Source organism: Trichosurus vulpecula, chromosome 7, assembly GCF_011100635.1.
Source record: "Trichosurus vulpecula isolate mTriVul1 chromosome 7, mTriVul1.pri, whole genome shotgun sequence".
Classification (NCBI taxonomy): Eukaryota; Metazoa; Chordata; class Mammalia; order Diprotodontia; family Phalangeridae; genus Trichosurus; species Trichosurus vulpecula.
The window spans coordinates 36123995-36135784 of record NC_050579.1 but is presented as its reverse complement, the minus strand read 5'-3'; the positions used below and the strand labels follow the sequence as shown (position 1 = coordinate 36135784).

Here is an 11790-nt window from a genome sequence, read left to right as displayed (position 1 = left end):
GAGGAGTTAAATGAGTTACCCAAGGTAAAACATTTAGAACGTGAATTCGGTGGGATTTGACCAGACTACAAGTCTAGTACCCGTTCCAACACATAATGGTGATGTTTCAATTCTACCTTTCAAGGTCCAAGAAGTGCTTTCTCCCTTCAAATACTTGAAAACAGATATTATTGTCTTCCCTGGGTCTTCTCTTCTCCAGGCTAAAATACTTCCAGTTCCTTCACCTAATCCTAACTAATCCTCATATGGCCTGTGCTTCATCGGCCTGATTGCCTTCTGGCCAACTTATCAATACCGCCCTAACTACTCTAGAGATATTATAACTCATATATGACCAACATTATGACCTCTCTATAGTGGATAGGTAATATCTATCTAATGATATACTTCTGGGTGTGTTGTCTGTCACCTGGACAATACATCTAATTGTTAATGGGGCCTGAGATTGTGGATAACAAAACCTGCCTCAAAGTTAAAAAGTTAAAAAGAACAGGGTTCAAGTCCAGCCTTTGACAAATGACTCGAGAACCTGGGAAAATTAACTTTTCAATGCACTGGCAACTTTCTCAGCCATAGCAGTGATCTGCATAGATGGAGACTGTTCCCTCACCAGGAATTCCATACACAGACGAAATCACACATCCAACCCTCTGCTCCAAACCCACCCCGCCCCCCCAAATTTACGGCATTAGCTTCCTTCGTATCCCCTTCATACTGTGTCCTATCGGAATGAGCACCTACTAAATCTGAGTTAGTTACCAGGCACTGGGAATATAAATAATGAATAGAAACAGTCTCTGCACTAAAGAACTTATGTGTTCCCAAGGAAACAATATTTACACACGGTAGAGAGATACATGTCAAAGGAAAGATACAAGATAAACATATGGGATGAGGGGGCGTGGCTACCAAATAACTGAAAGAACCAAGAGAGGGCTCTTGAAGGTAGTTTGACCTTGATGGGAACAAAGAGGCTCCCAAAGGCAGAGGAGAGGAGGGGTAGCATTCAAGGCATGGGGAGCAGTCTCTGCCGAAACTTGAAGGTTTCAGATGGACTGTGATGTACAGGGGACAGCAAGAAAACCAACATAGCAAGAGTATAGATTGTGTGAAGGAAGTAATGTGTAGCAACCTGGAAAACAGACCACTACCAGATTGTAAAGGGCTTTAAATGCCAAATGGAAGTGTGTACGTTAATGGATGCGGCACCGGACTTGAAGTCCGAAAGACCAGGGGTTGAATTATGCCTAAGAGTGAGACCCTGGTCAAATCACTTAAACTGTCAGTCTCAGTTTCCTCATCTGTATACTGGGAATAGCAATACGCCTACCTCACCAGGTTGCTATGAAGATCAAAATATATGGAAAGTGGTTTTCAAAACCTAAAGCACTATAAAAATATAAGTTATTAGCATCACCATTGAAGCAATAGAGAGCTTCTTAAACAGAGGGGAGAGACCTCTTCAGACGTATGTTTTAGGATTGCTGATTTCATAGGTATGGGGGAATAGACCGGAGAAAGAGATTGGATGCAGGGAGACCAGCTAGGAAACTATTGAAATAATCCAGGTGAAGGATTAAGGTAGCCTCAAGTAGTGTGGTTGTGCTTTGAGTACAAAGAAGCGGGTGCCTTTGAGATATGTTGTGGAGGTCAGTGTTTACCAATTATTCCTTTAAAGATATCTTTTAAACAATAAGAAAACCCAAGAGGATATAATAGAAAAGCACATGGAAAATAACCGCAAAATGCATAAAAATCAAGATTTTATATAACTACAATTACAAAGCATTCTTTAAAGAAATAAAGAATAATTTAGTTTGAGGTGTATTTATTGCTCATAGTTGGGCCATGCCAAAAGAACTAAAATGCCAAAGCTACCTAAATTAACTTAAAGGTTTAGTGCTAATATCAATCAAATCATCAAGGAGCAGGGGAAACAGAAACATTTATTAAGCATCTACTATATACCAGGCACTGTACTAAGTGCTTTTGCAAATATTATCTCATTTGATCCCCACAGCAACCATGGTGGGGGGAGGAGTAGATGCTATGATGCTCCCAATTTTACGGCTGAAAAAGTAAGGCAGAGATAAAGCAACTTGCCCAGGGTCACACAGCTAGTAGTCACTGAGGTTAGATTTGACATTAGGTCTTCCCAACCTATCCACTGCTCCATCTAGCTACCCACTTTATAGAGCTAGCCAAAGTATGAATAAACCATTTGGAGGGACAAAAGGTGTAGCACCTTAAAGGATTTTATATTTTTTGGTTTTTTTAATTCTCATAACAAAATTTTCCATATTCAAAGCAGAACAGAAAAAGATGTAAAACTATGAATCTAATATAGCTTGCCTTTTTAAAATATTTTTCCTGTTTATTTACTTTTAAAATTAAATCAAATTTTTTTGATTATGAGAACCTCTCTTCTCTCTCTCCCCATCCTCCCCTAACTGCAAAAGAAAACCAGCATCCTTGCAACAAATACATTGTCGTTATTCAGTCAGTTTGGAGTTTTCTTGGCAAAGATCCTAGAGTGGTTTGCCATGTTCTTCTCCAGCTCATTTTATAGATGAAGAAAGTGAGGCAGACAGAGTGAAATGATTTGCCCAGGCTCACACAGCTAGTAAGTGGCCTACTTTGAACTTGGTCTTCCCAACCAGCACTTTATCTGCTACACCATCAAGATAGCTGCCCCCAGAAAACCATGGAGTCAAGTAAAACAAATTCCCAGGTGAAAAGTCAGTTCATAAAAGACTTCCCAGGTCTTTCTGAAACCACCTCATCACTTCTTACTGAGAAATAATATTCCACTACAGTTTTGTCTTGTAATATACTTATCAATTTCCCCAATTGATAGATACACCTTCCATTCTCAGTTCCTTACAAAAAGGGCTTCTACAAATAGGTCTTTTTCTTCTGCCTTTGTTTTCTTTGGGATATAGGCCTAGCAATGGTATCATTGGGTCAAAGGGTATGATGTATCAAATGTGGCTGAGGTCAGTGCGGCTTTTGAGATATAGTTCCAAATTACTTTTCAGAAGGGCCAAGACCAATTCATAGTTCCACCAATAGTGCCCCAATGTGCCTATCTTCTTACCTCTCGAGGGAAATTGTGGGGGGAAAATAGTAGGAATGAAGGGAGAATACTACTTCCTGGCTTCAAATTCCGTTATAAAGCAATAATTCTCAAAACTATTTGGTGTTCTATATCAGATTGCTTGCCTTCTTGGGAAGAGAAGAGGGAGAAAAACTTGGAGCTCAAAATGTCATATAAAATGAATGTTCAAAATTATCTTTACATGTAATTGGAAAAAATAAAATACTATTTACACACACCCATTTAAAAAAAAACTATTCGGTATTGATTTTAAAAGAAGAAATACAGATCAGGGGAAGAGTAAGAATCAGAAACGACAATAATACAGTGACCCCATGCCTAGTAAACCTGAGAACATAAATTATTTGGGAAATAGTTTGGCCAAAAAAACCAGGTTTAGACTAATGTCTTACACCATATAACACCACAAATAGATGTGTGATCTGAACACAGTTAACAAGTAGTTATTAAGTTGTTATTTTGTGTCAGGCACCATGCTAAGTGCTGGAGATGCAAAGAAAGGCAAAAGACAGTTTCTGCCCCCAAAAAGCTCAATTTCCAGTGGTGGAGACAACTATGTAAACAACTATATACATACAAAATATATACAGTATAAAAAAGAGGGTGGGGGGTGGAGTTAGTACCAGAGAGAAGGAACTCATTGGGAGTGACCAAGAAAGGTCTCTAGCCTAAGGTAGGATTTGACCTGAATCTTGAGGGAAGGCAGGAGGTGGAGAAGACGAGGGAGAACATTCCGGTAGAGGGGACAGCCAGTGAAAAGACACACCATAAAATAAAAAAAAAAGTTACAAGAGAATGACAGAGAAGAACCTTTCATATATATTGCCAGCAGAATACTTAATCCAACAAGGGACAGAGGAGTTCATAAAAAGATAAAATAAATGGCTTTAGCACATGAATTCGAAAAATTTGGCACAAACAAAACCAATTCAGCTTGGATAAAAAGGAAAAGTCAATGGGGGGGCGGGGAGAATATTTGTATTGGGGTTTTCTTGGCAAAGATACTGGAGTGGTTTGCCATTTTCTTCTTCAGCTCATTTGACAGCTGAGGAAACTGAGGCAAACAGGATTAAGTGACTTGTCCAGGGTCACACAGCTAGTAAGAATCCGAGGCCAGATTTGAACTCATGAAGATGAGTCTTCCTGATTCCAAGCCAAGGGCTCTATCCACTGCACTACCTAGCTGCCCTCTTGCATGGTTTTACCCATTCTGAAAAGCAAATTAGAATTATGCTTAAAAAGTGACTAAAACTTCTATACCCTTTGACCCAGAGAGCCCATTACTAAGCATATACCCCATTCCCCAAGGAGGGAAAAGAAAGATCTCAATATACTTCAGTATTTTATCCAATCATTTTGTGGTAGCAAAAAATTGGAAACAAAGTAGATGACTATCAAGTACAGCATGGTTAAATACACTGTCATTGTGAATATAATGGAATAGAATAATGGAATGTTGCTTTGCTATAAGATAAATAGGAAGAATTCCAGAAAGCATGGGAAAAACATTCAAAGTGACTCAAAATAACTGCTAGTTAAGTAAGCAGGACCAAGAAAACAAGTTATGGGGCAGCTAGGTGGCACAGTGAGTAGAGCACTGGCCCTGGAGTCAGGAGGACCCGAGTTCAAATCCGACCTCACTTAACACACTTACTAGTTGTGTGACCTTGGGCAAGTCACTTAACCTAAATTGCCCCACCCCCCAAAAAAATTTAATCCACCTTTTGTCAGCAATAGCTTTCCTCACCAGCCTTACTGGCATTATTTTAGTGCTAATTGGCAAACACTGTCATTGCCATAAACAAGGAACAGAAAGAGGGCTGTATACGAAAGCATGATTCTCTACTACTTGTATTTTTAAAAAATGCACATACTTCTTAACATTTGTACCCAAACTGTCCTGTTTGGTTATCTCTTTCTTAACTTCTTTCTGCCCTCTTTGGTTTGACACTATTCCCTCAGGGCCATACCATAATTTTATTAACTTTGTTACCTAATCGTGTTTCTATCTTCTGTATATTAAAAATAAAAAAATCAAGCTTGTTGGTGAGCTCCCTATGCATCCACATCAGGCTCTTAAGACAGCTCTCCTCTTTCCTTCTCACCGTATTGTTTGTTTTATGACTTCACAGCAAAAAAGGAAATTTTTTTAAAGCACTGGATTTGGAGTCAGGGAGCCTGGGTTCAAATCTTAGTTTTGACACTACCTCTGTAAGGCACCTGTAGAAGCTGGGGGCAGCTAGGTGTCACAATGGACAGAGTACTGGGCCTGGAGTCTGGAAAATAATTCAAATCCTGCCTCAGACACTTACTAGCTGTGTGACCCTTAACCTGCCTCAGTTTCCTCACTGTAAAATGGAGATAACAGCACCTACCTCCCAAGGTTGTTGTGAGGCGTGAGATATTTATAAAGTGCTTAGCACAGTGCCTGGCACATAGTAGGTGCTTTATACATGCCTGTTTCCTTCATTGGACAAATCATTTGGCCCTTCTGGACCTGAGTTTATTCATCCATTAAACAAGAGGGTTGAACCAGATATTTAAGGGCCCTTCCAGCTCTAAACCTCTGATCTCCGTGGTCTAAGAAGCCCCCAGGTTCCTGAGCCTCTTGACCAAGGAGGAAATGGTTATCATGGTCGAAATGATGGGAATCTTGGGTGAAAGTGACCGCTCCATCTTAGGGTTTGAGACATAAGAGAAGGAAACCATACAGAGTCTATGTTGTGGGTCAGGCCCAATTCAGACCACTTTGGTGGTTTTGGCTCAAGATTGACACGCATTAGTTCTAAGTTAGCAAGAACATGGAAAAGACATTCAACAAGGATGGAATATTCAGATGGGCACATGAGCCCTCACTTCATCATCTGTGATGGTGGCACATCCAACCAGAAACTACATCAATGTTCAATTAATCCGATGGCCCAATTCAGTCTCAAGGGCAGTTTTATTGTCTTTTCAGGGGAAACCAGCCTAGCCTAAATGGAGGTGATGTTGCTTTTACTACAGTCTGACATATACCCTCGATGTTTGGAGAGCTAATTTCAAAGGATTCAGGGAAATGACAGGAGGATCCCACGGGCTGAAATACTACAAGGGAAGTGAGCCCAAGTTCATAGACTTAAAGCTGGGAAGGACTTTAAATATCCAATGTCAACATTTTAAGGAATCAGGAAACTGAGACCCAGAGAAGTTAGGTGATTTTCCCAAGAATCAACAAGTATTAAGTGACAAGTCAGAATTTGAACCCATTGCTCTGACCAAATTCAGACTTTCCCCATTAGCCTATGCTGCCACTCTATGATTATGGGAAGACAAAGAAGGGAGAGGGAAGAGAAGGATGGTAAGGGCAGGATAGAGAAGACTGACAGACAGAAAGACAGACACTTCTCCCGACTTTGACTTCACTAACATTTATTGGAGGCACTACACAACACAGCCACGTGGAAGGTGTGGCATGAATTGGGGCCCAACCCCATAACCCTGGGCGGGGATGAGAGTCCAGGAAGAAGCTAGAGAATCACAGGTGTAGCAAGTAGGGGGATATCACACAAAGACAGTGTTGGGGGAGTGGGAACCCAGATATCCTGCTCGGATCTAGCAGCTCCTCACCCAAATCCTCCTGTCTGACCCCCAAGGGCTCTCCATTTCCTCCTTCCCCAAGGTAGAACAATCCAAGGGAGCAATGCTGGGGTACTTGAGCAGAGGGTGGAAAGGGTGTTATTCTCTCTGCTCTGCATAGCTATTTGGTTCATGGCAGTGGCTACAGGTAAAGCTTAGTATGGGTGGTATGGGCTGGGGATAGGTGTGACCAGGGTTCACAGCCTCAGTAGGCATGATTAGCAATGTAGAGAGATTGCCCAGCTGCCCCTGAGTCTTCTCCACCTCCTTCATACTTGCCCTGGGCAGCAAGACCATTCACCTGCAATATCAACGGGAAGAAAGACATCAGCAAAACCAGCCCCCGCTGGTAAACTGGCACCACCCAGTGCACAGTATCCCAGAGCAAGGCACCTTCTGGACGAAGACCTGCACAGCTCTGCCATCAAAGTGGGGGTTACCACCCAAATGCCCACTCCTTTCCTGCAGCCTCACCTCTGCCCGTTTGATGAACTCCTCAGTGGCAGCGCTCTCATTGTCCTTCTGCCCACGCCAGGCACTGAGAGCAGAGGCTTGCAGGGCACGCCCATAGGAGAAAGTCAATGCCCAAGGCCGGGGAAGAGGACAGCGGTTAATGGCATTGAGGTTGATCGAAGCCTCCTCCTCACTTTGACCTCCAGACAGGAATGTCACACCTAGAAGGGATGGGGTCAAGGGGATGGAGGAAGGAGAAGATACTGGCTGGTCCCTCTCCCTTCTCTTATTTGTGTAGGGATTCAGACTGGTAAGTGCCCTGTAATTTTTAGGCTGAGAAGAGCTTGTCTGGGGATAATGGGAGATTAAATGACATGCCCAAAGCTAGCCAAAAACAACTGGCCACAAAGCCAATGTATCTCAGAGGGGAGACTTGAACCAATGCCTTCTCGACCCCAAGGATGGTTCTCTATTAGTAACTCTGCCACATCACTTCTCATTCCCTCCAAATCAGAGACTCCTTCAGTGGGCAACAAGGTATGGGGCCCAGGGATAATTTAGTACAAGGTATGAGACATGAACCTCCAGATATTCTGCTCCGTGGATCCTAGGATAGGCCTGACTGGCTTTGGGGAGCAGAGTTAGGGCCAGGGATACCTGGGACAGCAGGAGGCACTGTTCGACGTAGGGCAGAAACCGTTGCCATGGCAATCTCCTCAGGGGTGTACTTGAAGGGGCAGGCGTGGCCAGGGGTCACCATGTTGGGCTTGAGCAGTGTCCCTTCAAGGTACACATGGTGGTCACTCAGGGCCTTGTAGACAGCAGCCAGGACCTGAGAGAGACAGGAGAGGGAGAGTAGTCCCAGGGTTCCTTTCCCCTCACCTCCCGCTTCCAGATCTTTTCCGGACCCGCAGACTCACATCTGGGGTGTATCTTTCTTCTGGGGGGACAAAATGGAATCGTGATGTCCCAAAGGCCAGGAGTCTCCTAAGCACACTCTCAATGTCTCTGGGCCTTAGCTCATGATATTTCCTATGTCTTAGTCACCCTTTCTGCTGCAATTCTCAGGTAAAACTAGATTAATACAGCTGTATCTGTGCCTTATCCCCTCCCTTCCAAGACTGTAGGCTTCTGAGGACAGAAACCACCTCATCTAAATGTTCTGTCACAGTGCTCTTCACACAGTGGGTGCTCAATGAATGTTTGCTGTGGAGCACTCTACGCTTAATCATGGCCTGGCCCAAGCTAGTAAGAGCCTGCTTGTAGATTCAGGCGGACAGCCAGAGCCTACCTAGAGCTCAGGCAGGCACAGATGGAGATGGGAGCACCCAGGCTGGGCTTACCTTCTCAGTGACATACTGGCATCGTTTGAGGTCATGGTCTCCATCTGGCAGGATCTCGGGCTCCACAATGGGCACAATGCCATTCTGAAGGTCAGGAGGAGGAAAGGAACTCAGGCTAGAGCAAAGAGTGTCACTAAAACATAAAGCCCCACAACCCATCCATGATCATAGATCGCCTCAGATGGTGGGCTCTTCCTCCCACCCAGGGGTCAAGGTCCCCACAATAACCTCTGCACACACGTATACACAACCTGCTGGCAGATGCTGGCGTAGCGGGCAAGCACGTTGGCATTCTCCAGGATTGCCAGGGGAGAGGGCGTATGATCACTGATCTTTAGCACACAACGCCATTTGGCAAAGTCAGCTCCATCCTTCTTGTACTGAGCGCAGCGTTCAGAGAGCCCGTCCAGCCCTGGGGCCACAGTGTTAGTACTTGCTAGCACCCTGACACCCTTGCCCAATACCACACCAACCCTTTTCCATGGCCCCACCAGCCCGCACATGTTCCACTCCCCACCTGCCACTCACCCCTGCAGCCCTGACCCTCCCTACCCCTCAGGCACCCACATCGATAACAGTTCCTCCTACCTTGTGTGGTGGTTTCTCCATCAGTTCCAGCCAAAGCCACCACACCTTTATCAACCTGTAGGTTGGAGAGGAGGAGAAAACATGGAGGTGAGACCAAAGACAGGAACAGAGGGCCCTCTGTCACCCTGGGAGACTATATCTCCCCAGTGCTCCCCACCCAGAATGGTTCTCCCCCATCTCAGGACCCAGCACTCATACCTTGATGCCCACAACAATGCCCTTGTCCTGGATGGTGCGGACAAAGGGCACCCCATCATCACCCTTCTGGTAGAGGGTCTCATGGAAGAAGATGACGCCCCCAATGCATTTCTTGATCCTTCCATCAGCACTGAACAGGACCTGACGATACTGCCTGCGGTTCTCCTCTGTATTCTCCACTCCAATCTGGCTCAACCGCTTGGCCATACTGCCTGTGGGGGAGCAAGGAGGCAGCCAATATTGACCCTCCTGCCTTTCCATTCTGGGATCCTTGCACCACCACTGTGCCCTTTCCCCCTCCCACCATGCACAGGGGCTCCCACCTACCTACTGACTCATCAGCTGCCAAGATGCCCTTGCCCGGAGCAACAATCCGAAGGGCAATATCCGACAGTTCCTTCTTTTGCTCAGCCGACAGGGCTGGGTATACGTGAGGCATGGTGGCGGTCGTCTCTCCTCTCGCCTAAATGAAATTAAATTGCTTCTCTCACTAGAGGGGTTGGTAAGTGTGTAGGAGTCAGTAGCCCTCCTTGGCCTGGGTCCTAGGTACCACAGCAATGGATGGTACTTTGGCAGTACACAGCCTAGGGGGGCCCATTCCACATTCATCTCCCTCTGTCCCCAGTGGGCACCCTTCCCAGCACTCTGGCTGGCCCTAAAGGGAGGGGGATGGGTAGCCATGGGAAAGCACACCATTTTGCAAAACTGCTTTCTGGGTAGCTCAGGGCTTCTGGGGGAAAAGGGAGTAGCATATTCTATCAGCCTGGGGCTCTTTAAGGAAAATGCTATTCCAACTAGAAGTTTGGGCCTTGATTTTCTTATCTTTAAAATAAAGAGTTTGGATTAAATGATCCTCAAAACCCCTTTTACCTCTATTATCTACAACTATGAAAAGATACCATGTCAGGTTGTCAAAAAGGGATTAAGTGAGAAAAATCCAATATCCTGAGCTCTACCCCTCCCTTTCTTGAAGGAAAAGGATCCTGTCAGGGGTAGGGAGATGCCAGTGGCATCTTTGCCCGAGCACTAGCTTATAGCAAACAAGACTGCTGTGCCAAATGTCTATTGGAACAGATCCTGGGGTTCCCATTTGCTCTGGGGAGGAGACATTGAGGAATCTGCTAGAATCACCCAGCCTTTTATCTGCAGTGGCTGGAGACAGCGAGGGTCAAGGAGAGGGTTAGGAGATGGAGTGGGCCATTCTTGGGTATCTCTTCTCTTCCCTACCCCTCCCTAAACCTTCTCAGATGGAATGGGGCTCAAATAAACGAAGACACAGACATGAATGGGGGAGGGGAGAGGTGAAGGGTTAGATGAAAATTAAGCTCCCGAGATGTATGGTGGGGGCAGGGAGGGAGAAAGGGATCGGCTACGGTGGGTTATACAAGAGATGGGGAGGGGTCAGGGAGAAAGCCAAGGATGGAGAAAGTGGCTTAAAGAGATTAAATCGGAGGGACGAAGGTGGGAAAGATGCATGAGAGAGGTTAAGGTAGTGGGGAAGGGGGCTGAAAAGGAAGGTTGGGGACACGGATGATGAGAAGCTGAAGAGGCCAGAGAAAGAGCCAGGAACGAGTGAGTCCAAACTGGGAAGGAAGGGAGGGGAAAAAAGGCTGGTTTGAGGAAAAGGACGAGCCAGAAGCGGAGGAGGAAAGGAGCCCAGGAAAGCAGAATCCCGCCGTCTGGAAGGCGCTCAGGGTTGGTTGCAGGTGGGAAGCCTAAAAAGGAAGGATGCCTGTGGGGAAGGGAAAGCCTGGGCCAGTGAGTGGCTGGGGAGGGAGGGACGGGAGCGGACAGGAGCCGCGTGGCTGGAGCCCGGAGGGGCTGGAGGGGCTGGGGCGCCGCGCAGAGCCGAGCCTGCCTGGCAGGGCAGCAGCGGGCGAGGGAGAGCCGGAGCAGCGGAGCGCCCGGGCGCGATCCTTACCCGAGCCTAGAGCGTCCTGCGCAGGGTCCGGGAGTCTGGAGAGGAACGGCCAGGGGCTCCGGGTAAAAGAGGCTGCGGCTGCCGCAGAGCTACGTGACTTCAGCGGGGGAGGAGTCGGCTCCGCCCCCTGCCCGCCTCCGGCTTGGACCAGCTGGGGCTCCCCGATGCCCTCCCCCCTTCTCAAGGAGGGCGGGATGGGCGGGTGCTCGGTCTGGATGGCCCGGAGTACCATCAGCCTCCCTGTTGGCTTGGTTCGTCTGCCCTTCCCCCATTCCACACCGCACCAAGCAGGGGCATCCCTCCCCCCACCTCATTCTGGGAGGGGTGGGCGAAAGAGAAAGAGGCCCGTTTTGTTCCACCAGGCCCAAAGCCCGGGAACAAGCTGTCCAGTGCCCAGCACAGTGTAGGCACTGAATTGGAAGGACTTCGGGCTAGGTGAAGACCCTGCCACAGTGGCCTCAGAGGCCCGGCCACCTGAGGCAGAGTAGCACCAAGCAGAATTGACACTCCTGCTGCTAAAGCCTGCCCGGCAGCCTCACATTGCCTCAACA

At 46.7% G+C, this 11790-nt stretch overlaps 1 protein-coding gene across 1 annotated transcript; it reads right to left on the bottom strand.

Annotated features, from left to right (window-relative positions):
• Positions 1-6507: 6507 nt before the first annotated feature.
• On the bottom strand, positions 6508-11511 carry ALDOC (aldolase, fructose-bisphosphate C). The gene is made up of 9 exons (XM_036768635.1): positions 11240-11511; positions 9646-9781; positions 9319-9530; positions 9121-9175; positions 8784-8944; positions 8533-8616; positions 7847-8021; positions 7211-7410; positions 6508-7037 (listed from the first exon to the last, which is right to left on the bottom strand). Exons 2-9 carry the CDS (start codon positions 9755-9757, stop codon positions 6942-6944), a joined length of 1095 nt encoding a protein of 364 aa, XP_036624530.1. The 5' UTR covers positions 9758-9781; positions 11240-11511; the 3' UTR covers positions 6508-6941.
• Between the last annotated feature and the right edge of the window lie 279 nt (positions 11512-11790).